At 43.1% G+C, this 27,468-nt stretch overlaps 2 protein-coding genes across 6 annotated transcripts in view; both read right to left on the reverse strand.

Moving 5' to 3' along the window:
• Positions 1 to 2,465: 2,465 nt before the first annotated feature.
• The window catches only part of CHN2 (chimerin 2), a 206,746-nt gene continuing 181,743 nt past the window's right edge, over positions 2,466 to 27,468 (reverse strand). For all 5 annotated transcript variants that reach the window (XM_073333598.1, XM_073333599.1, XM_073333600.1 and 2 more), the window contains 3 exons: positions 12,337 to 12,474; positions 7,818 to 7,923; positions 2,466 to 4,268 (listed from right to left, as the gene is read on the reverse strand). In XM_073333598.1, coding sequence (XP_073189699.1) covers positions 4,097 to 4,268; positions 7,818 to 7,923; positions 12,337 to 12,474 — 416 coding nt within the window. In that variant the 3' untranslated portion in view covers positions 2,466 to 4,096. The remainder of the gene's footprint in view (positions 4,269 to 7,817; positions 7,924 to 12,336; positions 12,475 to 27,468) is intronic.
• Positions 18,414 to 24,694, reverse strand: LOC140907496 (uncharacterized). Its single transcript, XM_073333602.1, has 2 exons — positions 19,687 to 24,694; positions 18,414 to 19,098 (listed from the first exon to the last, which is right to left on the reverse strand). The coding sequence occupies exons 1-2, from the start codon at positions 20,267 to 20,269 to the stop codon at positions 19,013 to 19,015; spliced, it is 669 nt and encodes a 222-aa protein (XP_073189703.1). The 5' UTR covers positions 20,270 to 24,694; the 3' UTR covers positions 18,414 to 19,012.

The raw sequence follows: 27,468 nt of genomic DNA on the forward strand, positions 1-27,468 counted from the left end.
TCATCTGATTGGTCTATTGTCTGATGAGTTGCAGTTACTTTCTCCCCAGCCTGGCCCATACAATTATGGTGTGACCCATTGTAGTAAACGTGGTGTGTCACTGATCCTAGCAAGACAAGGGATTTTAAAGAAAGATTTGTGGTCATATTTCTCTTTGTAACCCATGTGTCACAGGGTCATTTATCTTTCCAGCTATGCCTCAGATTTCACTCTGGTCTGTAGTTTTCCTCTGCTGATGGGGTAGATTAGCCACTGAAAACAGGGAGAAACTGAATGAGGAGCAAATGAGCCCTTCTCTGCACTCTGTTACACCTGTTTTGCAGCTTGAACAGAGTTAGGAACATAGGGAAGGGACCTTCTGGGTCCCTGAGTCTAGTACCCTGCTAACGCAGGCAACCATATCATATAATTCCGTTAATAAATGTATCGAGTTCCATCTTAAAACTAGCTCGGTTGTTTACACTGGTAGAGAACTGGGCCCTGTATCTTATGTGAATACTATTTATTGCTAAGTAGCTTCATTTTTAGTTCTTCATACAACCGCCTGCACAGTTTTCCCTCTCTTGGAACTAGCTGGCTGTGAGCCTCACAAGAGGAGGTTAAAGAGTAGGATTCAGCACTGTTCTACTGGACCCATAGCAGGTACTAACCTTCAAACCACCACCAAGAAACAGAAAGAAGAAAAATGGAATGTTTCTCTGCTAACGTAAGTAGGTCCAAGATGCATTAGTATTATTGTAGGGAGTCACGTGACTCGTGCCCCGTCTGCTAACACACAGGAAAGACACTTGCGGCTGGTGAGTGGTATAGGCTGCAGGCAGAGTAGCAGCACTCATATACAAGAAGAAGCCACAAGGGCATCTGAATGGCAGAAACTCGAGGGTGCATGTGCAGTGAGCTGACAGAGTGCTTTGAACTAAAGGAGAAGGAGATTGAATAACAGCTCCCTTCAGGGACATGGACATGAGCAAGGTTCATGCCCAGTAGTGCTGTGGTAAAAAAAAAAAAAGTGGATAAACTAATCTAATTTAAAGTCCCTACACCTGCAGTGAGAAGCAGGTGCTCTCCATTTACCTATGTTTACCCTCAGCTACACTACTGTTCTCACCTCCGGGACAACTGCTGATAAAATGGACTCTTGTTAGAGCAGAGGCTTCATCTGCTTCTAGTGTCCCTTGAGGGGACATGGTCCAAAAGTGAAGTGATGCACGCCACAGGGGAATCTTGCAAACTACTCTCACCACTCTTTAGCAGTGCCTGGTGAGGAAAAAGCCATCACAGCATCAGGCTCTGCTGTATTCTGTGAGGGGAGACCAAGAGACTTGGTATAATCCAGTCAGACCCAGCTCACTCTACACATTGGTACATACTCCTGCTCTCCAGAAGTTTGTTTGCCTGGCCCTGTTCTTTGGCAGGCAGACATTCTGTTTCACAGGAGCAGGCTCTGCTTGCTTTTCGTTTGCTTCAGTTAGAACTCGAACCAGGGACATGGCAGGAGGGGAGCTGGAGTTTCACATTCCATAGGTGATGCTACCTGTCAGCCAGCTGAGGCAGAGACCAACCATAATTCCAGATTAGCATTAAGAGTGTGTAGAAGAATAATTGCACTCCTCTCTCCCTCTGGTTCCACCTCCCTCTCTCTTTTAAAGTACCATCCATAGTATCAACTAGAGGTCTTCTCCAGCCAAAGTTGCTTTTAAACGGATATTTCTAAAGGCACTACCTTCTACAGTAGTTGAACATTCAGGGCATAAGGTATATCAAAGGCACCAATTCACGCTTCACAGGGAGAGGTGAAGCAGTCAAAGGTAGGATTGCAGACCTTCGCTCACCTTTCCTCCAACTCAAAAGTATCAGTAAATCAGAAAGAAAAGGAGTACTTGTGGCACCTTAGAGACTAACCAATTTATTTGAGCATAAGCTTTTGTGAGCTACAGCTCACTTCATTGGATGCATGCATCCGATGAAGTGAGCTGTAGCTCACGAAAGCTTATGCTCAAATAAATTGGTTAGTCTCTAAGGTGCCACAAGTACTCCTTTTCTTTTTTGTGAATACAGACTAACAGGGCTGTTACTCTGAAACCTGTCAGTAAAACAGAACTCTCTCTTAAACAACAAAATCCCAACTGAAAAGAAATGAAGGAAAATTGTCATATTCAAACTCTTGCATGCAAGCAAGTAGAGTAAAAAATTGCTTTGGTGTCATGGAATAGGCATTGTGGTATAGCTGATTGGGATATATTGGTTCTCTGCTTACTTGACCTTCTAAGAATAGAAATTTGGTGGCAGAGCTCAGTAAAGAAGTTGCAGAAGTATTAACATCCCACTACCAATTTAAAACTGTTGACAGTAAAACAAGTTCTGAGTTTTACCAGCAATGAACTTTTCTGCAATGATGGGAGGACTGATAGAAACTGTTTGGTTTGTTTCCCAGGTTGCTATATGGTCAAAACAACAGATGCCAGAACTCTTAACACGTTTAATAGGATTTTCCTTCCATTTACACTATCATAAATTACAAAGCATAGTTTACTTCACAAAATAAAACCATTTCCAGATCATTTTTATGACAGTATTTAGTACAGAACCTACAACAAATAAACCTGTACAATTTAGGCAAATCTATAGTAGCATCAGCAAATCAGAACTATTTAGCATCTGCTGTGCAATCTGGGTTAATCTACCTAGGCCTTAAAAATTTCTCTAAAGAACAACAAATTTACAGTATTCCTTCCCCCATTCATTATCATAGTTACACACATTTTTCAATTTGAATAGAAAGCTATGCTCCCTGAAATAGTTCAGAAAACTGTATCACTGAGTTACCAAGCATGTGATCCACACAATGACAAAGAGAGATTATAGCTTTTTGTACTGAAAATTCAGTTTGGTAGTAAAGTATGCTGTCTATCTATGTTTTTAGAAAAATCTCATGCTGAGAAATCATTTTAACATTAGAAAATTTTTCAGTTAGATTATGAACCATGTAGGTCAACATTTGTGAGGGGAGGAAAATAAAAAAAAATTGGTAGTAATTAAATTTACCAACTCCCATACTTCTTACACATTCTTGTTTTTAAAAACAAACCATCAGAAAACAAGTTCAAGAGAAACACTCACATTTTCAGCAGATTTACTGTACATTTATAAATACAGAAACATGACAAATTGCTTTTTACAAAAAAAAATAATCAAGCAAAACAAAAGTGCTAACTTTTTAACAAAGCCAGAAAATATCCAGTGTCCCAGCATCACTTAACTTACACATGACTGTACTCCAAAAAACGTCTGGCTTGTGAAACTGATACTACCACCAGACTTTTGAAAACTTTCAACACCACATTTTGGATGGGAAAAAGAAATGATAAGACCATACTTGTTAGAAAATATCAAATGACTAAAAATGTACTATACAAACTTATAATGCCTAAAATATAAACAAAAACCTAAAGAAAGTGAGAATACACATTTTTTTAAAAAAGAAGTCTCTTTCTTTCAAAACATTTGCAATAAAAGAGGTATGTCAGGATAATACTGCACTAGTGGTAAATGTTTTCATTATATCATAGCAAAAATGCAGGAGAGGATATATGGAAAAAATGCATCACATTGAATTACTGTTTGCTAAAATAAAATGCCATTCTAGCAGCTAATTAAAGTAAAATATCTTGATAATATAGGTTCTGTTTCACGATTGACACATATAATTATGTCTTACAGAGTGGGGAAATGTATAGCAGTATACAAGTAACACTGATTAAGTAGTACCTTTTTGCTTCTCTAGCCATATTAAAATATGTTTTGTGTTCCTTAGTAAAAGTGTTTGCAACATCTCAAAACAAATATACATATGAGGCAAGGCAAAAGATACAAGGTAAAAGGATTTTTTTCTGACTTTTTTTTTTCTAAAAAAGAGGCATATGTCTATAAGACATAGGCTTTATTAAACATTTTGGCATTCATCTGAAATATTGCACAAAATGAAGTGCAGCCCAGGAACTTTCTCTTCCTTTTTTTTTAAACTATAAAGAAATGTTGGTTTTCCTTTAAACTTATAATTTCAAAGCAGGTGGCTATGAAGTTACTTCTTCATTGTTTAGAACAAAACATCTTCATTTTCTATTAAAATTTGCACAATTTGCTTCTGGTACCGCATGTCATTCAGGGTAGCAAGAGTACTATCCTCTGGAGGTCTCATTAAAGTAGGTCCAAACACTATTCCCAAGTTTTCAGAATTCATAAAATTCTCCTTTTCATTCAAGGTAACCCTAAAGTAGGAAAAAATAAAATTAGTAAGTAGCAATTTCTTTACTAGAAAAATCTAATATATAGTAGCATTATGTTATGGGATTGTTTTGCTTCAAGCATTGTTAGATAATGATATTGTTGCAACATACAATCTTGGTTACACTTTAGTGACTGTAATCTCACTGTAGTTACACAGCAATTACAGTGCAATTTCACTGTGGTTTTGCTTATGGAAAACTTTTAAATGCTACTTATTCATATAAATGGAAGATTTACCACAAAACTGATAACTCCAGTATAAATACAATGTAGTTGACATATGTGGATTCTTAAAATATATGTAAGGAACGACATTGATGTGATTCAGTCATGTGGTTAAACTTCCAGTGAGAAGGAATTAGTAGTAATTATTTTATCAAAAAGAATAATCATAGGATAATTACAATGTAAACAATGGTTATTTATCCTCCAGTAATTGTGGTCCTTTGAGATGATGTAGTCAGTGTGGATCCCATCATCAGTGCACATGTGCCCAGACATGTGAGACTGGAATTTCTTTGAATAGCAGTGTCTGTCAGGACCGTACATGAGCCCTGTGCCTCCTCGTACTCGTTCCTCAAGGGCATAAAGGGTGTGGCAGCTGCAATCCTCACCTCAGTTCCCTCACAATTCAAAACCTGTTAGCCTAGGACTTCAAAAGGGGTGATGGAGGTGTTGTGGGATCGACACAGACTACAACATCTAGGAAAGAACAGTTACTGGAGGGTAAGTAACCATTCTTTCTTCAAGTATGTTTCTGTGGATCCCACAGTAGGTGACTGGCAAGCAGTGTCTTCTCAGAACGGCTGAAGTGAGGAGTTCCAGCCATATCAGTCACACAATGATTGTAGCACTGCCCTCCTGAACATGGTGTCTGCCCTGACCGCCATGTCAAAGGTATAATGCTTACCAGCCTGTGCCCTGGTAGAGTGCACCTCAATGTTCAGAAGGAGAGACTTTCCAGGCAGCTGATAGCAGGTGGAAATGAACTGTGTGATCCACTTGGAGATCCTCTGTGACAGATGACTTGGCCTTAGATGGGCTGGAAATGGCCACAAACAGGTAGAGAGGCAGCCCAAAAGGCTTGATTCTACCAAGGTAATATAGCAAAGCCCTGGATACATTCAAGGCATGCAGTTTCTTCTGTCCCTGCATCAAGTTCAGCTTTGAAAAGAACACAGCCAAGGTAACAGACTTGTTCAGGTGAACATCAAGACCATCTTAGAAAGGAACTTGGGTTGTGGTCTCAACATCCCCATGGACAGATCTGTAAGGCAGTCTGGCCACGAAGACTTGGAGCTCACTGACTTTCCATGCAGAAGTGAAGGTCACCAAAAATACCATCTTGATGCAGTGAGACTCCAACAATGGTTCATAGGGCGACTCCATGAATTATAGCAGAATAATGTTGAAATCCCACAAGGGTCAGGTTTCTAACTGTAGGGTAAATACGAAGGATACCCTTAAGGAATTTTGATACCACTGGATGAGAGAAGATCGAGTGCAACTGTACTGGCATGTGACATGCCAACATTGCTGCTAGATGGACCTTGAGAGAACCAAATGCTAGTCTAGCCTGTTTTAGGAGCTGCATATAATTGAGGATTTTCAGTATTGGTGCCTCTACTGGGTCTGTATTGTTCCAGACCATCTTTTCTGTTTGGAGGAGTAAGTCTTCCTGGTGCTGAATTCCTGCTTTGGATGAGAATTTTCTGAACCCGTAAGGGACAATCTCTGGCTTTTGAGTCTTTTAGCAAGTGCACTTGCTATATATTTATGGGTCCTGTACCTCTCTTGGAATACCCAATGCTTGGAACCATGATTCTCTCTGCATTGTCAATGAAATGGCCAAAGACCTTGCTGAGGTGTTGGAAGCATCCATCATAGGTGCTAACTGACCTTCCTTAATTATGTCTCTTAGCTCCTCCCTGCTCTTGTGTGGGACCTTTTCAAGGAAGAGTGACACCCTGCCCAATGTTAGGAAGTCATACTGGGTCAGAAATCCCTGGCAGTTGGCTACACGTAGCTGTAAAGAAGCAAAGGAGTATGACTTTCTCCCAAATAGGGTGAGCCATTTGGGTATCCTTGGGGGTACTCCTGCTCAGCTTAGATTTCTCTTGTACCTCCAACACAACTAAAGAGCCCAGGCTGGGTGAGTATAGAAGTACTCAAATCCCATTGGAGATATTGGGTTTCTCTTCTTGACATGCTTCACAATGGATGCTATCATAGACGGTATCTGCCATAATCCCTTAAGTGGGTCAAGCAGTCCTCTGTTTATGGGGAAGACAACCCTGGCTGGACCAGAAGCTGACAGGATGTCAAATAGCTTGTGGGATTTCTCTGATGATCACTACCATCTCTGTCGCCAGAGTTTCAACAGTCTTCACATGGAGATTTTGGAATGTTTACAGTCATGAGATGCTGGTAGCAGTGCTGAGGATACTGCTTTGTCAGGAGATGAAGATGAGGGCCTTTGGTGGTGATATAGGGCACTGGTGTTGCTCTGTCCCTGGATCTGGTTCCTCCTGGTACTCCAGTGTAGGGGTCTGGCCAGAGATACTGATAGGGAGAGTGATAGGGAGGGTGGTCCACTAGCAGGATCTTAGAGCTCATCACCTTAGAGTCAGAGGAGACCTTCATGGATTGTTCCAGAAGATGGAGCTTCAGCCTTGTGTCTCACATGTCCTAGCAGAGAATGACATGCATCCTGAGCATCTGCTGAGAATGTGTGATTTCCTAGACAGCTGAGGCACCTTCCATGGCCATCTTTTAAGAGAATTAGGCCGTCACAGGATGGACAATATGTGAAGCCCACAGGTTTTGAGTCCACCATGTTAAGGATCCCTCTACAGAGGGATTTGTACAGGGGGTTTAGCTGTCAGTCAATAGCAAGTCCAGTTGGGTCGAAGTGATCACAGCAGTCAAAAATCAAGGTCATCAGAAGAGTTCTAAAGAGGATTTTCAGACGGCTTAGGCAAAAATAAGAATTAGTGGATCAGATACTTGCCAGGTTCCATCTCACTCCCATTGGTGGAAAGAGGAAAATGAATGAGATTTACCCTTAATGCACTTTTATGGAAGCCCAAGGAGACCCTGTGTGGCTCTGATGGACACCGCTATTCAGAGAAATTCCAGTCTTGCATGGATCCCCTACAATGGGGTCCACCCTGACACATACGCAAAGAACTGTCGTTAACTACATCTGTAACTACAGTTGTAATGCAAAGTATAACCTAATTATTTATTGTCTCACATAGTAAAATTATTGTATTTTGTTCTTTTGTGACTGTGTGTGGTCATATTACAAAACTAAATTAACATTTCTAACATATAGTGAGATTTGCTGATGGAAGGCACTATGCTCTAAGTGCAAAGTTACTCTTCTTCCTTGTTTATTCTCATCTTATTTGTAGCAGTGTAGTTTTAACCTTTGGGCTGTGATGGAGGCTTATAATTGCTTTCTATTATATCTCAAAGTAGAAAGAGGTAAGCTGTTCAAAGGTTATTCTGCATGCAAACTAACTTACTTTTTGAGATGAATCATTAGATATCTAAGTGTCTCATAGTGCGCAGCAGGAAGTAGCATCAGTACTTCATGGACAGCTTCTAATCGTTCATCAGGATTAGAGATTTCTGTAAAACACAACAGAATTAATGTCAGTAGTTTTACACATATAAATAGCAATAATGCAAGAAGCTGCAATAATGTTACGGAATCATTTACAAGGACAAATGGTATAGTCCAGTTCTTGAATGTGCAGCTGAAGATAAATATTACATTTATATATGGAGTGTTTTTGCAAGGATGCCAAGGTAGCTAATAAAATGGTTTTAACCTGTGAAGCAATCAACAACTGAGACTTTGTGTAATTACTTTTATGCCTGCGTGTCTGCCTACAGCACCTGAACCTTCTCTTACAGTATTTTTAATATTCTGACTTGCATCTACCCTTCATCTCACCTCTGATTTTATGTGATATCTGGACTATCCATCAAAGAAAGATGGGTGTCATGGAACAAGATAACACAACAGATTTGGGTTCAGCTGAAGCAGCATCAGACTTTATGTCAAGAACACAGCACTACACCTAGCAGGTGAGGAGCCAGGCAGCCGTTGCACTGAGCAGATGCTGATGGGCACTCACTGAGTTCTTATATAGGCAGCCTGGGTGGCCTCTGATATGCAATGACCAATAGGGGTAAGCTATACTAATTCACATCCAAGCTCTACACAGGTTGCATGAGTTCCTTACAATGGGAATTTAAGTTAAATATATCCTTTGAGGCAGCGGTCAAATATATTGGATGGTACTAAAAATTTGCTAATGAAACTAAAATCAAACAACATCACAAAATCATGTATTGTATTGTAGATAATGGTGACGTGGGAATTGTGATGGTAATTTAAAATATTTGGCAATGTCCAACTATCTAGACAGGAATTCTATAAGAAGAATATGGCATTATATATTCCAAGCCAAGGCAAAGTTATATTTGCTACATAATTTTTCATCAAAATTTAGGAACACAAACAGATTGAACCTTAGAAGGCTACAAATCTTTGTCATGCTTTTTAAAAGGTTGGTAAATTGATCTTAGCATGTTATTTATAAGATTAGTGACAAGCTTGAAGAATTTCATATGATGTGGAAAGAAAGAGAGAGGAGCGTAAGTGAGAGGACTGTGATATTATTAAGAGTGTGTGGCGAGGAGGAAGGGAAAGGGGAATAGTTTAGAATATTATATTTTTTGCTTATCCATGCTTCAGAAAGGCATCCTTTAAAAAGTGTAAGTTAAATCCTATTGAGGAAAATAGAAAAGAGCATAAATTCTGGCAAGTGATATGTAAAAATATAATTAGAAAGGTCAAAAAAGAATGTAAAGAATAGCCAAAGACTCAAAAAGTAAAAGCAAAAAAAGTACATAAGAAGCAGGAAGCCTGCTAAACAACCAGTGGGGCCACTGAATGATTGAGATGCTAAAGGAGCACTCAAAGACGATAAGGCCATTGCGAAGAAACTAAATGAATTCTTTGCATCGGTCTTCATGGATGAGGATGTGAGGGAGATTCTCAGATCTGATCCATTCTTTTTTGGTGACAAATCTGAGGCACTGTCCCAGATTGAGGTGTCATTAGAGGAGGTTTTGGAACAAATTGATAAGCTAAACAGTAATAAGACACCAGGACCAGATGGTATTCACCCAGGCATAGGTGCTGACTTTCTAATGTGCCAGAGGGTGCTGCCCCCGAGCCCTGCCCCAAGCCCCGCCCTCACTCTATCCTTTCCCCCAAAGCCCCACCCTTACCCTGCCTCTTCCCGCCCTATTCCACCCCCTCCCCTGAGCGGGCTGCAGCCTTACTCCTCTCCCCCCAGCGCCTCTTGCACAATGTGGAACAGCTGATCCATGGCAGGTGGGAAGGGCTGGGAGGGGGGGGAGGTGCTGATATGGGAGCTGCTGGTAGGTGTTGAGCACCCATCATTTTTTTCCCAAGGGTGCTCCAGCCCTGGAGTCCACAGTGCCTAAGGAACTCAAATGTGAAATTGCAGATCTACTAACCTATCATTTAAATCACCTTTTGTACCAGATGACTGGAGGATAGCTACTGTGGCACCAACTTTTAAAAAAGGCTCCATAAGTGATCCCGGAAATTAGAGGCCGGTAAGCCTAACTTCAGTACTGGGAAAACTGGTTGAAACTATAGTAAAGAACCGAATGATCAGACGCATAGATGAACATGATTTGTTGGGGGAGATTCAACATGGTTTTTGTAAAGGGAAATCATGCCTCACCAATCTATTAGAATTCTTTGAGGGGGTCAACAAGCATGTGGACAAGGATGATCCAGTGGGTATAGTGTACTTAGATTTTCAGAAAGACTTCGACAAGTTCCCGCAACAAAGGCTCTAAGCAAAGTAAGCTGTCATGGGATAAGAGGGAAGGCCCTTTCATTGATTAGTAACTGGTTAAAGGACAGGAAACAAAGTGTAGGAATAAACGGTCAGTTTTCAGAATGGAAATAAATAAATAGAGATGTCCCCCAGGGGTCTGTACTGGGACCAATACTGTTCAACATATTCACAAATGATCTGGAAAAAGGGGTAAACGTGAGGTGGCAAAATTTGCAGATGATCCAAAACTACTCAAGATAGTTAAGTCCAAAGCAGACTGCGAAGAGTTACAAAGGGATCTCACTAAACTGGGTGATTGGACAATAAAATGGCAGATGAAATTCAATGTTAATAAATTCAAAGTAATGCACACTGGAAAACATAATCCCAATGTTACATACAAACTGATGGGGTCTAAATTAGCTGTTACTACTCAAGAAAGATCTTGGAGTCATTATGGATAATTCTCTGAAAATAGCCACCCAATGTGCAGCGGCAGTCAAAAAAGCTAACAGAATGTTGGGAATCATGAGGAAAGGAATAGATAGGACAGAAAGTATCATACTGTCTCTATATAAATCCATGATGTGCCCACATCTTGAATTCTGAGTTGAAACGTGGTCCCCGCTTCTCAAAAAAGATATATTGGAATTGGAAAAGATTCAGAAAAGGGCAACAAAAATGATTATGGGTATGGAACAGCTGCCATATGAGGAGAGATTAATAAGACTGGGATTTTCCATCTTGAAAAAGAGATGACTAATGGGGGATATGATAGAGCTCTTTAAAATCATAACTCGTTTGGAGAAAGTAAATAGGGAAGTGTTATTTATTCCTGCTCATAACACAAGAACTAGGGGTCACCAAATGAAATTAATAGGCAGCACATTTAAAACAAACAAAAGGAAGTATTTCTTCATGCAACGCACAGTCAAACTGTGGAACTCCTTGCCAGATGATGCTGTGAAGGCCAAGACTATATCAGGGTTCAAAAAAGAACTAGATAACTTCACGGAGGATAGGTCCATCAATGGCTATTAGCCAGGATGGGCAGGGATGGTGTCCCTAGCCTCTGTTTGCTAGATGCTGGGAATAGGCGACAGGGGATGGATCACTTGGTGGTTACCTGTTCTGTGCATTCCCTCTGAAGCACCTGGCATTGGCCACTGTCAGAAGACAGGATATTGGGCTAGATGGACTTTGGTCTGACCCAGTATGTCCATTCTTCTGTTCTTTGCTCTAAAGTATAGTTTTAAAATCAATGGGACTCAGTTATTTAAAAAAATGCATGATTCCTTACTTGAAATCTTGAATCGATTTATTCTGGAATCTTTTCAGAGTTGCGCACTCACCTAGTTCCAGTGGAATTCCATTTCAGCAAGTTTTTATAACAGAACATCATCATGTGTAACAAAGTAGTATTAACAAAGAAACTTGGGGGCAAATCCTGCTTCTTCCTCTGCCAGATTTGCTTTGGAGCCAGTGCTGTTCTGTTGCACAAGGGGAGCAGAGAACATGAGAACTAATATAGGGGATGTGCATCCTCTGCTTCCCATAAAGTCCAGCTTCATAGGGGCTCACTGCATGCTCCGTCACAATGGCAATTTGGGCCTGGGGTACAAAAAGCAGTATGTGATGGATTCATTGACTATTCTCGTCTTGGCTGTATAAAGGAACAAGCACTATCGCAACTCCTCTGCCCTGTGAATAGAATAGTAGCTGAGGAACAGCTCCGTTACTACTCTGTAGCTCGTAGAATAGAGAAAAGATGCTTCCTTTCCTGTCCCTAGGGATCTCCCAATGCCTTAAAGCAGGTTTAATCCCTTAAAGCAGAACTGTATTTTTTAAGACAACTGCATAAACAGCTCCCATTACAGCAAACAGATTGGCTCAGATCCTCAGCTGGTGTAAGCTGTAACTCCCTTGACTCCAGAGAAGCTACACTGATTTACACAGCCATACATAGCTGCAGGGGGAACAGCTTTATATCAACACTGATGTAAACATTCCATTTAAAAGAGGAAAATGATGAAAGAGCAATGAACAAAGCAATGCATTTCCTTCCACTTTGTTGGAAAGGTTGATATTTTTTATAAAAACATTTTTTAGGAGAAAATGTAATTAAAAATTATATGAATTGTTATGCAATTCTTACTTGCTGCCTCTATAAACTTGGAGTAGGTCTCATAGGTGATTACAGGAATCGGCAAGTCTCTGAAATATAGCTTCAGTGCTCCAGCAATAATGTTTATGTCTGGATATAAACTTGCAGAGATATCAGCCTTGTCACCATCTAGAAGAGAAGCAAGAAATCTCTTGTTAAAATAGCATAATTTTACTTCGGCAAGACTTGGCCTCCTTAATACTGATTAAGGGTTATTCCTTCCATCCTCACAAGAAATAATCTGCAGACAGCATTTGAAACAAACATATAACCACCAATTCTCCAGTATATCAATGAGAGTAGTATTTCCTCCACTATTTTTCAAGTGTTGCTGTTTATAGCTTCAATGTAGACTGGCAAATACACCACCAAAATCTACAGTATATCATCCCATGTAGGATTTCTAATGCTGAGTGCAAAAATTCAGGGATGAATAATGGAACTGCTGAATTCTGCCTGTTCGTTAAATGTTGACAATAACACTCTAATAGCTAGCTTTTATATAGCACTTTTTACATACAGATCTCAAAGCCATTTACAAAGGAGATAACTGTATTTTACAAGTGGGGAAACTGAGACACACAGAGGTGAAGTGACTTGCTCAAGGTTACCAAGCAGATCAACACCAGTTTGGAAAAGAACCCTGCTCTTTTAAATCAATCACATGATTATGTGGGCCACAATGATAAACAGATCACAGAATCCTCTTGTTGCTTTGAAATTTTCTGTTGTCTTCTAAACTTATTTTCCTATCCAAACAGCATGTGAACAGTTTCAGGTAAATATCTCAATTTAAATAGTCCTGCCATGGCATTTAGCTATGCAAGTCATGTGGTACTGTTTCTGTTAAATGATTATGTGACTTATGTAACCAAACTTACATGAATTTTGAATTTCATATATTGCAGCAGAATAATTCAAAACTCCCTTTCAATCATTTTAGCTTAACACTCAGTTGATGCTAGTAAAGCTTGACCACTGAAATGCCTGCCGAAAAGGAAAATGAACGAATTTCAAACATAGCTGAATCAAAGTTAGTTTTCAAGTTCAAATGACTATTTGCAGACATTTTTCCATTATGCACTGACTTGACCTTTTCCAAAAGTCAGCATTTGTTATGCCTGTAAACACCTCTTTTCCTTCCATCTCACTGAAGAGTTGGAGAAAAGGGCTAGTTCTTGTGCATCAGAAACACCCCTTCCTTTTCTCAGAAACTGGCCACACCCGTGTCAGATTATATGGACACCTGTCTGTGTGTGTGTGTGTGTGTATAGCTTCCTCTCTCCACCCTTATTTTCAGTACCACAATGTCCACATTTTTCTTCACTTTGAGAACTGCTCAGGACTCATGGCATTCTCTCTCTGCCTGCAGCTGAAAGTGACACGCTTGCTCTTCTCTTTGCCTTTTTCAACCAGCCCCAGTGCAAGGGAATATGCCATACCCAGTATGCCCATCCACAAGAGAGAGGAAGGATAGGCCAGTGGTTAGGGTGGCAGCCTGGGACTTGGGAGGCCAGGTTTAATTCCCTGCTCCACCCAGACTCACTATATGACCTTGGGCAAGACACTTATTTTCTCCATGTTTCAGTACCCATCTGTAATGACAGTATTACTTCCCTACCTCATAGGGGTGTTGTGAGGATAAATACATGAAACATAGTGAGGAGCTCGGATACTGGGGTAATGGGGGCCATACAAGTACCTAAAATAGATAAAGTGTGTATGTTATGTATACTGCTCCTAAGGTGCTGGTGACAGTCTTTCTTAAGAGGGAATGTACTGTAAACATGCTTCAGATTATTTTTTCACTGCAGGAGAAAACAGCTTGTGTTGATTCTAGATGTTCTGTACAAACCTACGGCATTAATCTTGAAGGAATCGGTTCTTCTGTCTAATGCATGCGCATAACTCTCATTAGCACTAACAGGACCTACATGTACTCATCAAGAGAAGATTATATGCTTAGCGTTTAAAATAAACAGCCTTTTTTGATATAGCTGAGTAGTCTGAACACATACATCAGTATTTAATTTAACACAGCATCCATACCCCTAACAGAACGTTTACTCTGCCCCAATCTCTTGTTTATCCACACATACTTGGCACAGTAGCATTAGTATTATAAAACATTGTTTGGACAGCTCTATTTAATTGCTGTACACGGAATGCGAAAAATGCTACACTGAAAACAGATGCTTTCAAGAAGACAGCAGCTGCATCAAACAGATATGGCAAATCCGAATGTTGCATCCATTACTTGTCTTTATTTAACAGCAAGGTCACTAGTATACTAAATGGAAGTGCTATTTATTCAATGTTTTTACAGTGTAGTATAGCAAGCATCCTTAAACTGGCACTCTAGCTGCATCAAATGCCACACAAACATACATTTTATTTATATCTTTGCTTGAAGATCACTGTAACAAAAGTGTATTAGTTCATGAATCACAAAATTAGTTGTCTCCAAAGACTGTGGCACTTCAAAAATAAACATATGTCTATAAAAAATGCAACTGAAGAAAATTTTTGGAAGGGAATAAAAATACACTGTTATATGGAAAGTCACAAATTTAAAATATTCTCCAACAGATACCTATTGATGTTTTTTCCCCCCTATTAAAGCAACTCTGGCAAGCTACACTTATTTTCTATTTTCCCAGGATGCCTGGATTTGTATTTAAAAGTTTTAGAAACATTCAAAGCACTTAAGGAAGAAGTGTTAACTCATAGCAAGTGGAGTCAAGGACAAAGTGTAAAACAGAGGAGCATCAGTGCTATTAACTTAAAGGAACCTAATTGATTTTACGATACCTTTTTCTTTCTGTATTACCAAAATTGTCCACAACTCTGCAATAAGATAAATTGCCACATAGCAGCTGTTATGATGTCAATACCAAAAGCTTTTCTGTACTAATCTGTAAAAATGTAATTCATTTAGCACACAATAATATAGCACAACTTACATTTTTCTGTTCTTTCCTCCCATCCCTTGCTCTTCCCAAACCACCTGTTATGTCTAAATTTGTACTCTTCAAGTCAAGGACCATGTTTTTTCTTTGTTGTTTACAGGGCACAGCACATTTAGATGGGCTATAAATAATTACTTATAGGGAAAGAGATCAGAACTGGTATTACCTTCCACAAATCTAAACTATGCACATTCAGTGCTGAATTACACTTACAGTAAAACTACATTTTCCTTCAAAGGTCCTTGGACCCTGTCATAAATGTAAAGGGAAGGGTAAACCCCTTTAAAATCCCTCCTGGCCAGAGGAAAAATCCTCTCACCTGTAAAGGGCTAAGAAGCTAAAGGTAACCTCGCTGGCACCTGACCAAAATGACCAATGAAGAGACAAGATACTTTCAAAAGCTGGGAGGAGGGAGAGAAACAAAGGGTCTGTGTCTGTTGGTATGCTGCTTTGCCGGGGATAGAACAGGAATGGAGTCTTAGAACTTTTAGTAAGTAATCTAGCTAGGTATGCGTTAGATTATGATTTCTTTAAATGGCTGAGGGTATGTCTACACTACGGAATAAGGTCGAATTTATAGAAGTCGTTTTTTTAGAAATAGGTTTTATATATTCGAGTGTGTGTGTCCCCACAGAAAATGCTCTAAGTGCATTAAGTGCATTAACTCGGCGGAGCGCTTCCACAGTACCGAGGCTAGAGTCGACTGCCGGAGTGTTGCACTGTGGGTAGCTATCCCACAGTTCCCGCAATCTCCGCTGCCCATTGGAATTCTGGGTTGAGATCCCAATGCCTGATGGGGCTAAAACATTGTCGCGGGTGGTTCTGGGTACATATCGTCAGGCCCCCGTTCCCTCCCTCCCTCCGTGAAAGCAAGGGCAGACAATCGTTTCGCGCCTTTTTTCCTGAGTTACCTGTGCAGACGCCATACCACGGCAAGCATGGAGCCCGCTCAGGTAACCGTCACACTATGTCTCCTGGGTGCTGGCAGACGCGGTACTGCATTGCTACACAATAGCAGCAACCCCTTGCCTTGTGGTAGCAGACAGTACAATACGACTGGTAGCCGTCATCGTCATGTCCGAGGTGCTCCTGGCCACGTCGGCTGGGAGCGCCTGGGCAGACATGGGCGCAGGGACTAAATTTGGAGTGACATGACCAGGTCATTCTCTTTAGTCCTGCAGTCAGTCCTATTGAACCGTCTTATGGTGAGCGGGCAGGCGATACGGACTGCTAGCAGTCGTACTGTACCATCTTCTGCCGAGCAGCCATGAGATGTGGATGGCATGCAGTCCTTCTGCACCGTCTGCTGCCAGCCAAAGATGTAAAAGATAGATGGAGTGGATCAAAACAAGAAATAGACCAGATTTGTTTTGTACTCATTTGCTTCCCCCCCTCCCCTGTCTAGGGGACTCATTCTTCTAGGTCACACTGCAGTCACTCACAGAGAAGGTGCAGCGAGGTAAATCTAGCCATGTATCAATCAGAGGCCAGGCTAACCTTCTTGTTCCAATAAGAACGATAACTTAGGTGCACCATTTCTTATTGGAACCCTCCGTGAAGTCCTGCCTGAAATACTCCTTGATGTAAAGACACCCCCTTTGTTGATTTTAGCTCCCTGAAGCCAACCCTGTAAGCCGTGTCGTCAGTCGCCCCTCCCTCCCTCAGAGCAACGGCAGACAATCGTTCCGCGCCTTTTTTCTGTGCGGACGCCATACCAAGGCAAGCATGGAGGCCGCTCAGCTCACTTTGGCAATTAGGAGCACATTAAACACCACACGCATTATCCAGCAGTATATGCAGCATCGGAACCTGGCAAAGCGATACTGGGCGAGGAGGCGACGTCAGCGCGGTCACGTGAGTGATCAGGACATGGACACAGATTTCTCTGAAAGCATGGGCCCTGCCAATGCATGCATCATGGTGCTAATGGGGCAGGTTCATGCTGTGGAACGCCGATTCTGGGCTCGGGAAACAAGCACAGACTGGTGGGACCGCATAGTGTTGCAGGTCTGGGACGATTCCCAGTGGCTGCGAAACTTTCGCATGCGTAAGGGCACTTTCATGGAACTTTGTGACTTGCTTTCCCCTGCCCTGAGGCGCATGAATACCAAGATGAGAGCAGCCCTCACAGTTGAGAAGCGAGTGGCGATAGCCCTGTGGAAGCTTGCAATGCCAGACAGCTACCGATCAGTTGGGAATCAATTTGGAGTGGGCAAATCTACTGTTGGGGCTGCTGTGATGCAAGTAGCCCACGCAATCAAAGATCTGCTGATATCAAGGGTAGTGACCCTGGGAAATGTGCAGGTCATAGTGGATGGCTTTGCTGCAATGGGATTCCCTAACTGTGGTGGGGCTATAGACGGAACCTATATCCCTATCTTGGCACCGGAGCACCAAGCCGCCGAGTACATAAACCGCAAGGGGTACTTTTCGATAGTGCTGCAAGCTCTGGTGGATCACAAGGAACGTTTCACCAACATCAACGTGGGATGGCCGGGAAAGGTGCATGACGCTCGCATCTTCAGGAACTCTGGTCTGTTTCAAAAGCTGCAGGAAGGGACTTTATTCCCAGACCAGAAAATAACTGTTGGGGATGTTGAAATGCCTATATGTATCCTTGGGAACCCAGCCTACCCCTTAATGTCATGGCTCATGAAGCCGTACACAGGCAGCCTGGACAGTAGTCAGGAGCTGTTCAACTACAGGCTGAGCAAGTGCAGAATGGTGGTAGAATGTGCATTTGGACGTTTAAAGGCACGCTGGCGCAGTTTACTGACTCGCTTAGACCTCAGCGAAACCAATATTCCCACTGTTATTACTGCTTGTTGTGTGCTCCACAATATCTGTGAGAGTAAGGGGGAGACGTTTATGGCGGGGTGGGAGGTTGAGGCAAATCGCCTGGCTGCTGGTTATGCGCAGCCAGACACCAGGGCGGTTAGAAGAGCACAGGAGGGCGCGGTACGCATCAGAGAAGCTTTGAAAACCAGTTTCATGACTGGCCAGGCTACGGTGTGAAAGTTCTGTTTGTTTCTCCTTGATGAAACCCCCCGCCCCTTGGTTCACTCTACTTCCCTGTAAGCTAACCACCCGCCCCTCCTCCCTTCAATCACCGTTTGCAGAGGCAATAAAGTCATTGTTGCTTCACATTCATGCATTCTTTATTCATTCATCACACAAATAGGGGGATGACTACCAAGGTAGCCCAGGAGGGGTGGTGGAGGAGGGAAGGAAAATGCCACACAGCACTTTAAAAGTTTACAACTTTAAAATTTATTGAATGACAGCCTTCTTTTTTTTGGGCAATCCTCTGTGGTGGAGTGGCTGGTTGGCCGGAGGCCCCCCACCGCGTTCTTGGGCGTCTGGGTGTGGAGGCTATGGAACTTGGGGAGGAGGGCGGTTGGTTACAGAGGGGCTGCAGTGGCAGTCTGTGCTCCAGCTGCCTTTGCTGCAGCTCAACCATACACTGGAGCATACTGGTTTGGTCCTGCAGCAGCCTCAGCATTGAATCCTGCCTCCTCTCATCACGCTGCCGCCACATTTGAGCTTCAGCCCTCTCTTCAGCCCGCCACTTACTCTCTTCAGCCCGCCACCTCTCCTCCCGGTCATTTTGTGCTTTCCTGCACTCTGACATTATTTGCCTCCACGCATTCGTCTGTGCTCTGTCAGTGTGGGAGGACAGCATGAGCTCGGAGAACATTTCATCGTGAGTGCATTTTTTTTTTCTTTCTAAGCTTCACTAGCCTCTGGGAAGGAGAAGATCCTGTGATCATTGAAACACATGCAGCTGGTGGAGAAAAAAAAAGGGACAGCGGTATTTAAAAAGACACATTTTATAAAACAGTGGCTACACCCTTTCAGGGTAAATCTTGCTGTTAACATTACATACATAGCACATGTGCTTTCGTTACAAGGTCGCATTTTGCCTCCTCCCACCGCGTGACTACCCCCTCAACCTTCCCCCCTCCCTGTGGCTAACAGCGGGGAACATTTCTGTTTAGCCACAGGCAAACAGCCCAGCAGGAATGGGCTCCTCTGAGTGTCTCCTGAAGAAAAGCACTCTATTTCAACCAGGTGACCATGAATAATATCTCACTCTCCTGAGGATAACACAGAGAGATAAAGAACGGATGTTGTTTGAATGCCAGCAAACATACACTGCAATGCTTTGTTCTAAAATGATTCCCGAGTACGTGTTACTGGCCTGGAGTGGTAAAGTGTCCTACCATGAAGGTCGCAATAAGGCTGCCCTCCCCAGAAACCTTTTGCAAAGGCTTTAGGACTACATCTAAGAGAACCGCAAATGCCAGGGCAAAGTAATCCTTTCACATGCTTGCTTTTAAACCATGTATAGTATTTTAAAAGGTACACTCACCAGAGGTCCCTTCTCCGCCTGCTGGGTCCAGGAGGCAGCCTTGGGTGGGTTCAGGGGGTACTGGCTCCAGGTCTAGGGTGAGAAACAGTTCCTGGCTGTCGGGAAAACCGGTTTCTCCGCTTGCTTGCTGTGAGCTATCTACAACCTCCTCATCATCATCATCTTCTTCGTCCCCAAAACCTGCTTCCGTATTGCCTCCATCTCCATTGAAGGAGTCAAACAACACGGCTGGGGTAGTGGTGGCTGAACCCCCTAAAATGGCATGCAGCTCATCATAGAAGCGGCATGTTTGGGGCTCTGACCCAGAGCGGCTGTTCGCCTCTCTGGTTTTCTGGTAGGCTTGCCTCAGCTCCTTCAGTTTCACGTGGCACTGCTTCGGGTCCCTGTTATGGCCTCTGTCCTTCATGCCCTGGGAGATTTTGACAAAGGTTTTGGCATTTCGAAAACTGGAACGGAGTTCTGATAGCACGGATTCCTCTCCCCAAACAGCGATCAGATCCCGTACCTCCCGTTTGGTCCATGCTGGAGCTCTTTTGCGATTCTGGGACTCCATCATGGTCACCTGTGCTGATGAGCTCTGCATGGTCACCTGCAGCTTGCCACGATGGCCAAACAGGAAATGAGATTGAAAAGTTCGCGGTTCTTTTCCTGTCTACCTGGCCAGTGCATCTGAGTTGAGAGTGCTGTCCAGAGCGGTCATAATGGAGCACTCTGGGATAGCTCCCGGAGGCCAATACCATCGAATTGTGTCCACAGTACCCGAAATTCGAGCCGGCAACGTCGATTTAAGCGCTAATCCACTTGTCAGGGGTGGAGTAAGGAAATCGATTTTAAGAGCCCTTTAAGTCGAAATAAAGGGCTTTATTGTGTAGACGGGTGCAGGTTTACATCGATTTAACGCTGCTAAATTCGACCTAAAGTCCTAGTGTAGATCAGGGCTGAGAAAAGAATTGTGCTGAACAGAATGACTATTTCTGTCTGTGTGTCTTTTTTGTAACTTAAGGTTTTGCCTAGAGGGATTCTCTATGTTTTGAATCTAATTACCCTGTAAGGTACCTACCATCCTGATTTTACAGGGGTGATTCCTTTACTCCTAGTTACTTCTATTTCTATTAAAAGTCTTCTTGTAAGAAAACTGAATGCTTTTTCATTGTTCTCACATCCAAGGGTTTGGGTCTGCGGTCACCTATGCAAATTGGTGAGGATTTTTACCAAACCTTTCCCAGGAAGTGGGGTGCAAGGGTTGGGAGGATTTTGGGGGGAAAGACGTGTCCAAACTACATTTCCCAGTAAACCCAGTTAGAGTTTGGTGGTGGCAGTGGTTATTCCAAGCACAAAGGATAAAATTAATTTGTACCTTGGGGAAGTTTTAATCTAAGCTGGTAAAAGTAAGCTTAGGAGGTTTTCATGCAGGTCCCCACATCTGTACCCTAGAGTTCAGAGTGGGGGAGGAACCTTGACAGACCCAATGGTCTTATTGTGCCAAATCAAGTGTCATTGTGAGAATTGCCCAAGTTAAAGACTTTAGGATTTGATCCTTTGAAAAAATTGTCAAACTCCAAATCCAGTAAAACAAAGACACTTGCACACAGTTTACACGAATGCCAATAAAAGTCAGCGTGCTTTTGAATGTAATATTTAACTGCATAATATTATAACAAACATGTTTGCCAGACAATCAAAGAAAGAACAACAAATAAAAGGACAAAATGCATTTACTACAATGGCGTCTCTGTGGACAAACTGCACAATGAGTGTTTTCTATGCCATCAGAATGCAGCAGGTCAACAGCAGTACAGAGAACGACTGTTGCTCTACAGCATCCACATTCATTAGATTAAATAAATCCTTATTATTCCTCTTATTCTAGTTAAAAATAGCTGAAACAGAACATTGTCACAACCTCAATAAGCCTAATTCTCATGTACACTAAGGCCCATTTACACCATTTGGCTGTATAAAGGAATTTACTGTATGTAAGAACTAGGCACATCTCCTGTTTAACATCCCAGCTTCATCAGCATTTATCAACCTGAGATAATATATCCAGAGATAACATTCTCTTCCAGTGACTTTAACTTCTAAGTTTCAGTTTCCTTTCTCATTTATATTGTAATGCTTTTGTAGGAACAAGTCACTGTCCCTTTAAGAATCCTACGGCACTGGGGGTAAAAATCTGCCTTCATTGTACCCCTGCAAATCCAGTTTAAGTCAACCGGAACTCTGCTATTCTATGGCGGAGTTTGATACACAGTGTTAAACAAGATTTTCTATAACATTCTATCACATTTCATTTCCTATAGCCTGATGAAGATGATGTGTGTCTTAAAAGTTTTAGTAAAATAGTTTCCTCTTAGATCATTGTTAGTACTGTGTGCTGGGTAATTAAATGAACAGATTCCATGGGTGTAAACTAACACTGTTTTTTAAGACAAATATTTACAGAGATGCAGCAACTGCAGCTAACATTCTATCCAGGTGCACACAGACTGACTTCCTAGTGCCTCCTCCAAACTCTTCCCTCCTGCAACTTGTGCTTCTCCCTACAAGTTCCATAAAGGCTGCTACAGTCATGATGTGGAGACACAGCTCACAGAGCAACAAGATTTGTATGTGTGTGAACAGTGGCAGCAGAAAAGATGCCAGCATCCAACACAGAAACAATATGCCATCCTCTTAATGTCTGTAAGTTATACTTTGAGCATGATCACTTCAGAATCCCTCCTTTTGTGGTTAGTTCTCCTTAGCCAGTGTAGCCATTACAGGAATTTTCTTCCAAACAAGGAAAACTTCAGATACAAAGTATTTCTAAGATAATGTGATCTACACCATTTTAAATGTTGTTGTTTTTTTTAAAGAAACTTTTTTAAAGTATAAAGTGCAAAAATAATATTTGAAGAAACAAAGCAGGAGGGAAATACCATATATGGGAGAGGAGCAGGATGGTATATCACACACAACAAAGGAAATATCCTCCCAAATACGGTCAGATGATAGGTATACAAGAAAAGCTGCATTTTGTGTGTGTATGTAGAGCCATCTACACTTGAGACTGAACACAGGTACATGTGTGCTATTGTACCATAACCCCCATATTGTCCAAATCTGAAGCCCTGAGGCACATTCCTGATGGACAGTCTAGTGCATGAAAGCTAGCATGCACCGAGGGGTGTGGGTATGTAAGCACCTCTGCTGTGGCATGACCCTGTACTTGTTCTGTACTTGTTCTACAATGTAGTGTAGACAAGGGCAAAGGCCGTATACCAGGACACGAGTAGCGATAGTACTCCAGGGCGATTCCCATAGTGCACTGATCATTTTGCTGCATGACCCTTAATGGAAAGTCCCTGAAACCCACTTGCCAGCAGTGGTAGCAACCTATCCTGACTCCCACAGAACAGTTTTCTACTAAAATTGATTGATCAGTACAGGTGATTGTGGTCCGAGAGCAACTACCTGGTCTCTGGAGCACACCTGGGTGCTCATTGTGTGCTCGGAGCAGATTGTCCTTCACCAGGTAGGTGGCAGGTACACTCACCTGTACCAGGAGATTTCACAGAGGCTGGAGATGGCTGGCATTCACCAGATTCCATCCCAATGCTGGGTGCACATGAAACACATCAGGCTCTTGTACTGGAGGGTGAAGGACTCCAGCAATTGCTCCAGGAGTTGACTTAGCACATACCCATACTACAAGATGAGCTGGACTGGGAGCTCTCCAGGGTTGCAGGTACAGAGCCTGAACTGACTCATGAGGCCCTCCTCAACCCTGCTGGCCTCATCGTAGGATGGGACCGATGATGGGCAGGGTGAGGAGGCAGCGGAGACCTCAGAGGAATTCCTAGAGGAAGCCCCAAGAGACACAGAGGAAGAGAAGCATGTGATTCTGCACCTCTACTGGGCAGTCCTGGTTGAAGAATTATCTGTGGAGAAAGAAGTGGTTTGGGACTATTTAGAAAAGCTGGACGAGCACAAGTCCATGGGGCTGGACGTGCTGCATCCGAGAGTGCTAAAGGAGTTGGCGGATGTGACTGCAGAGCCATTGGCCATTATCTTTGAAAACTCATGGTGATCAGGGGAAGTCCCGGACGACTGGAAAAAGGCTAATGTAGTGCCCATCTTTAAAAAAGGGAAGAAGGTGGATCCTGGGAACTACAGGCCAGTCAGCCTCACCTCAGTCCCTAGAAAAATCATGGAGCAGGTCCTCAAGGAATCAATTGTGAAGCACTTAGAGGAGAGGAAAGTGATCAGGAACAGTCAGCATGGATTCACCACGGGCAAGTCATGCCTGACTAATCTAATTGCCTTCTATGATGAGATAACTGGCTCTGTGGATGAGGGAAAAGTAGTGGACGTGTTGCTCCTTGACTTTAGCAAAGCTTTTGACATGGTCTCCCACAGTATTCTTGCCAGCACGTTAAAGTAGTATGGGCTGGATGAATGGACTGTAAGGTGGATAGAAAGTTGGCTAGATTTTCGGGTTCAACGGGTAGTGATCAATGGCTCCAGGTCTAGTTGGCAGCCGGTATCAAGTGGAGTGTCCCAAGGGTCGGTCCTCAGGCCGGTTTTGTTCAATATCTTCGTAAATGACCTGGAGGATGGTGTGGATTGCACTCTCAGCAAGTTTGCAGATGACACTAAACTGGGAGGAGTGGTAGATATGCTGAAGGGTAGGGATAGGATACAGAGGGACCTAGACAAATTGGAGGATTGGGCCAAAAGAAATCTGATGAGGTTCAACAAAGACAAGTGCAGAGTCCTACACTTAGGACGGAAGAATCCCATGCATTGCTACAGACTAGGGACTAAATGGCTAGGCAGCAGTTCTGCAGAAAAGGACCTAGAGGTTACAGTGGACGAGAAGCTGGATATGAGTCAACAGTGTGCCCTTGTTGCCAAAAAGGCTACCGGCATTTTGGGCTGTATAAGTAGGGGCATTGCCAGCAGATCGAGGGATGTGATCGATCCCCTCTATTTGACATTGGTGAGGCCTCCTCTGGAGTACTGTGTCCAGTTTTGGGCCCCACACTACAAGAAGGATGTGGAAAAATTGGAAAGAGTCCAGCGGAGGGCAACAAAAATAATTAGGGGACTGGAACGCATGACTTATGAGGAGAGGCTGAGGGACCTGGGACTGTTTAGTCTGCGGAAGAGAAGAATGAGGGGGGATTTGATAGCTGCTTTCAACTACCTGAAAGGGGGTTCCAAAGAGGATGGCTCTAGACTGTTCTCAATGGGTAGCTGATGACAGAACAAGGAGTAATGGTCTCAAATTGCAGTGGGGGAGGTTTCGGTTGGATATTAGGGAAAACTTTTTCACTAGGAGGGTGGTGAAACACTGGAATGCGTTACCTAGGGAGGTGGTGGAATCTCCTTCCTTAGATATTTTTAAGGTCAGGGTTGACAAAGCCCTGGCTGGGATGATTTAGTTGGGGATTGGTCCTGCTTTGAGCAGGGGGTGGGACTAGATGACCTCCTGAGGTCCCTTCCAACCCTGATATTCTATGATTCTATAAGAAGCCCCCCCACCAGGACCCAGAGCTGCTGTAGGAACCAGAATCTGATATTGGTAAGTTTTACAATGGACCCCCACCCTTCCTCTGGTGATATATGCCTCAGCCCAGCCCTCCAGCCCACCTCAGCATGGTCTCATAGCAGCACACAGCTTTAAATCAATGATTTTATTGAAATCCCATGAACCACTAGAAAGCATTTAACAGAAGCCATAACAGGCCCTTGTGTCTGTGCATTACTTGGCTATCACTGACAGCAATAGTTCAGGTGCTTCACAAAATAGTGGGGGAAAGAAGGGGCAGGCTGAGTGCTATAAGGCCCCAGGTGGGGAAAGAACAGTTTCATGACACACATGGTTGTGCAATGATCCAACATTATTCCTCTCCCACCACATATCCTGTCTTTCCTTCCTCTTATGAATGGGAGCCGAATGGAGGGGGGATGGGGATGCTTAGTTCCTTGTGTGCAGGCCTGCCTATGTCCGGGAAGACAAAGGGAACTGTTCAGTTGTCTAAGGAACATCAGAGTAGTCCATTCTCCCTGTGATCACTTCAAATGTTTTGTACCATTCCCAGTACCTGGTGTCTGGCCTCTCCCTATGCTGACCCGCTCTGCAGAAGCCAGGAGAAGCACGGGTGAGTGAAGCATCCACTCCAGTGGTTGCACAAATGCCAGGCCCCTTAGCAGCAGAGAGGTGATTGACTTGTGGTGTTAATCCAGAAGTTTAGGGAAGAAAATACACTTCTGGAGTCACTCTCTGTTTCTCTGTCCCTTTCAATGCTGTTCACTGGACACAGGGACTGGACTTTCTTGCGACACAGGGGGAATTAAGTGGTGGGTGGATGTTTTCTGTGGTTCTCCATTCCTCTTCCATGGCAACTCCATCTGCTAGCATAGAATAGTCAATTTTCTCTTGAATTGCCACCCAGTCCTGTAAGCATAATTCAGCAAATTTTTGGTGTTGCAGAAATTCAAATGGTTTTTCAGTAGGGCAAATGTGCTTGGTCCAACTTTGTAGCTCACTAAACCCCACCACTCAGTAATATGTAGATAGGTCACCATTATCAGAAATATATCTCTGACATAGGTGGCCAGGTGTCCTCCACAGGACTGGAAAGCCACTACTCTTTTCCATTCCAGTCTCAAAAACTGCTATGTTCTCAAAGTGATGGCGAGCCTTTAAAGAACAGAAAGATGACTTGGTAACGTTACCCTTAAAGGAACCAAACGCCACCTCAAGTGGTCCATCCATACACTGTAAACCTTAAAACACTTTAATAACAGTACTGCAGGCATCTTACCATTTTTTTTAACCTCAGCTCCTTCCTAATGGGCTGCAAAAGTAGTCTGAAGGAGGGGGCTGTAACAGCTGCATTCCTGGGATTCTAAAATGTACCAGTGTTGTGGCTTCCACAGTACAATTGCATGATGTTGGGGAATTTAGTTACTTTCCAAGGAAAAATGCAATATACTGTTACCCTTGTCTTTGACTTGGCAGGATATTCTGATGCCAACAAAGAAGCCATTCCGGTGGAAAGGCAGGAGTTCCACAGAGATCACAGAGGAAGACGCAGAAAGACCTGTTCATTGGCATAGATGGAAGTCAGGAGCAGTTCAAGTTTCTTAGAGCAAGGAAGGATTGGGCTCTTAGACATGGTTAAGGCTTTCCTGAAAATGGAGAGTTTCACAGGCAATGGGAGTACATCAGAGGGAACAAGATCATGCACTCAGAAAATCCTTAGTCCAACCAGCATGCTTCTAGGCCCTGCCCACCATTGTAGCACCTGCTCCTCTGCATGAACAAACAGCAGCTCCTCCTTCTCCTAGTCCTCCTCCATCTGCCTGCCAGGCTGCTGCTGAGGCAGTGAATCCCACCACCATCCCTGACAGGAAGGAACATGCTCGATGCCTGGCACAACATCCTCCGCAGGCACCTGAAACCCCTCGAGAGGGGAACCCCCCAGAACATTCAGGAGGGGAACGATGAGCCTGATCCAGTTCTTGTAGTCCAGCTTGTGAACAGTCCCCAGATCCCACACAGGAGACAACCCTATTTGTTCCCCTCCACCCTCCAATATTTTTCTGCCATTCCTCCCTTGTTAGGGAGAGGGGAACGGCAAGGAGACATATTCGAAGAAGTTAACGTTTGACCACCTTTGAGGGAATCTGACCTGTTGTTGTTGTGTATTTGATCTTGTTTTAGCTCTATGTTTGATGTATGTTTGTCAAATAAAAGTTACTGTTCCCGTCTCTTGTGTGTGCACTTTG

Source organism: Lepidochelys kempii, chromosome 2, assembly GCF_965140265.1.
Source record: "Lepidochelys kempii isolate rLepKem1 chromosome 2, rLepKem1.hap2, whole genome shotgun sequence".
In the NCBI taxonomy this organism is placed as follows: domain Eukaryota; kingdom Metazoa; phylum Chordata; order Testudines; family Cheloniidae; genus Lepidochelys; species Lepidochelys kempii.

What these genes read in the sequence shown, in the direction of transcription:
- LOC140907496 (XM_073333602.1), bottom strand. Translation starts at nt 20,269, where the DNA reads ATGCAGAGCTCATCAGCACAGGTGACCATGATGGAGTCCCAGAATCGC. An exon ending in AGGCGGAGAAGGGACCTCTG is followed by an intron (nt 19,099 to 19,686) that starts GTGAGTGTACCT and finishes TTTCTCCACCAG; the next exon opens with CTGCATGTGTTTCAATGATC.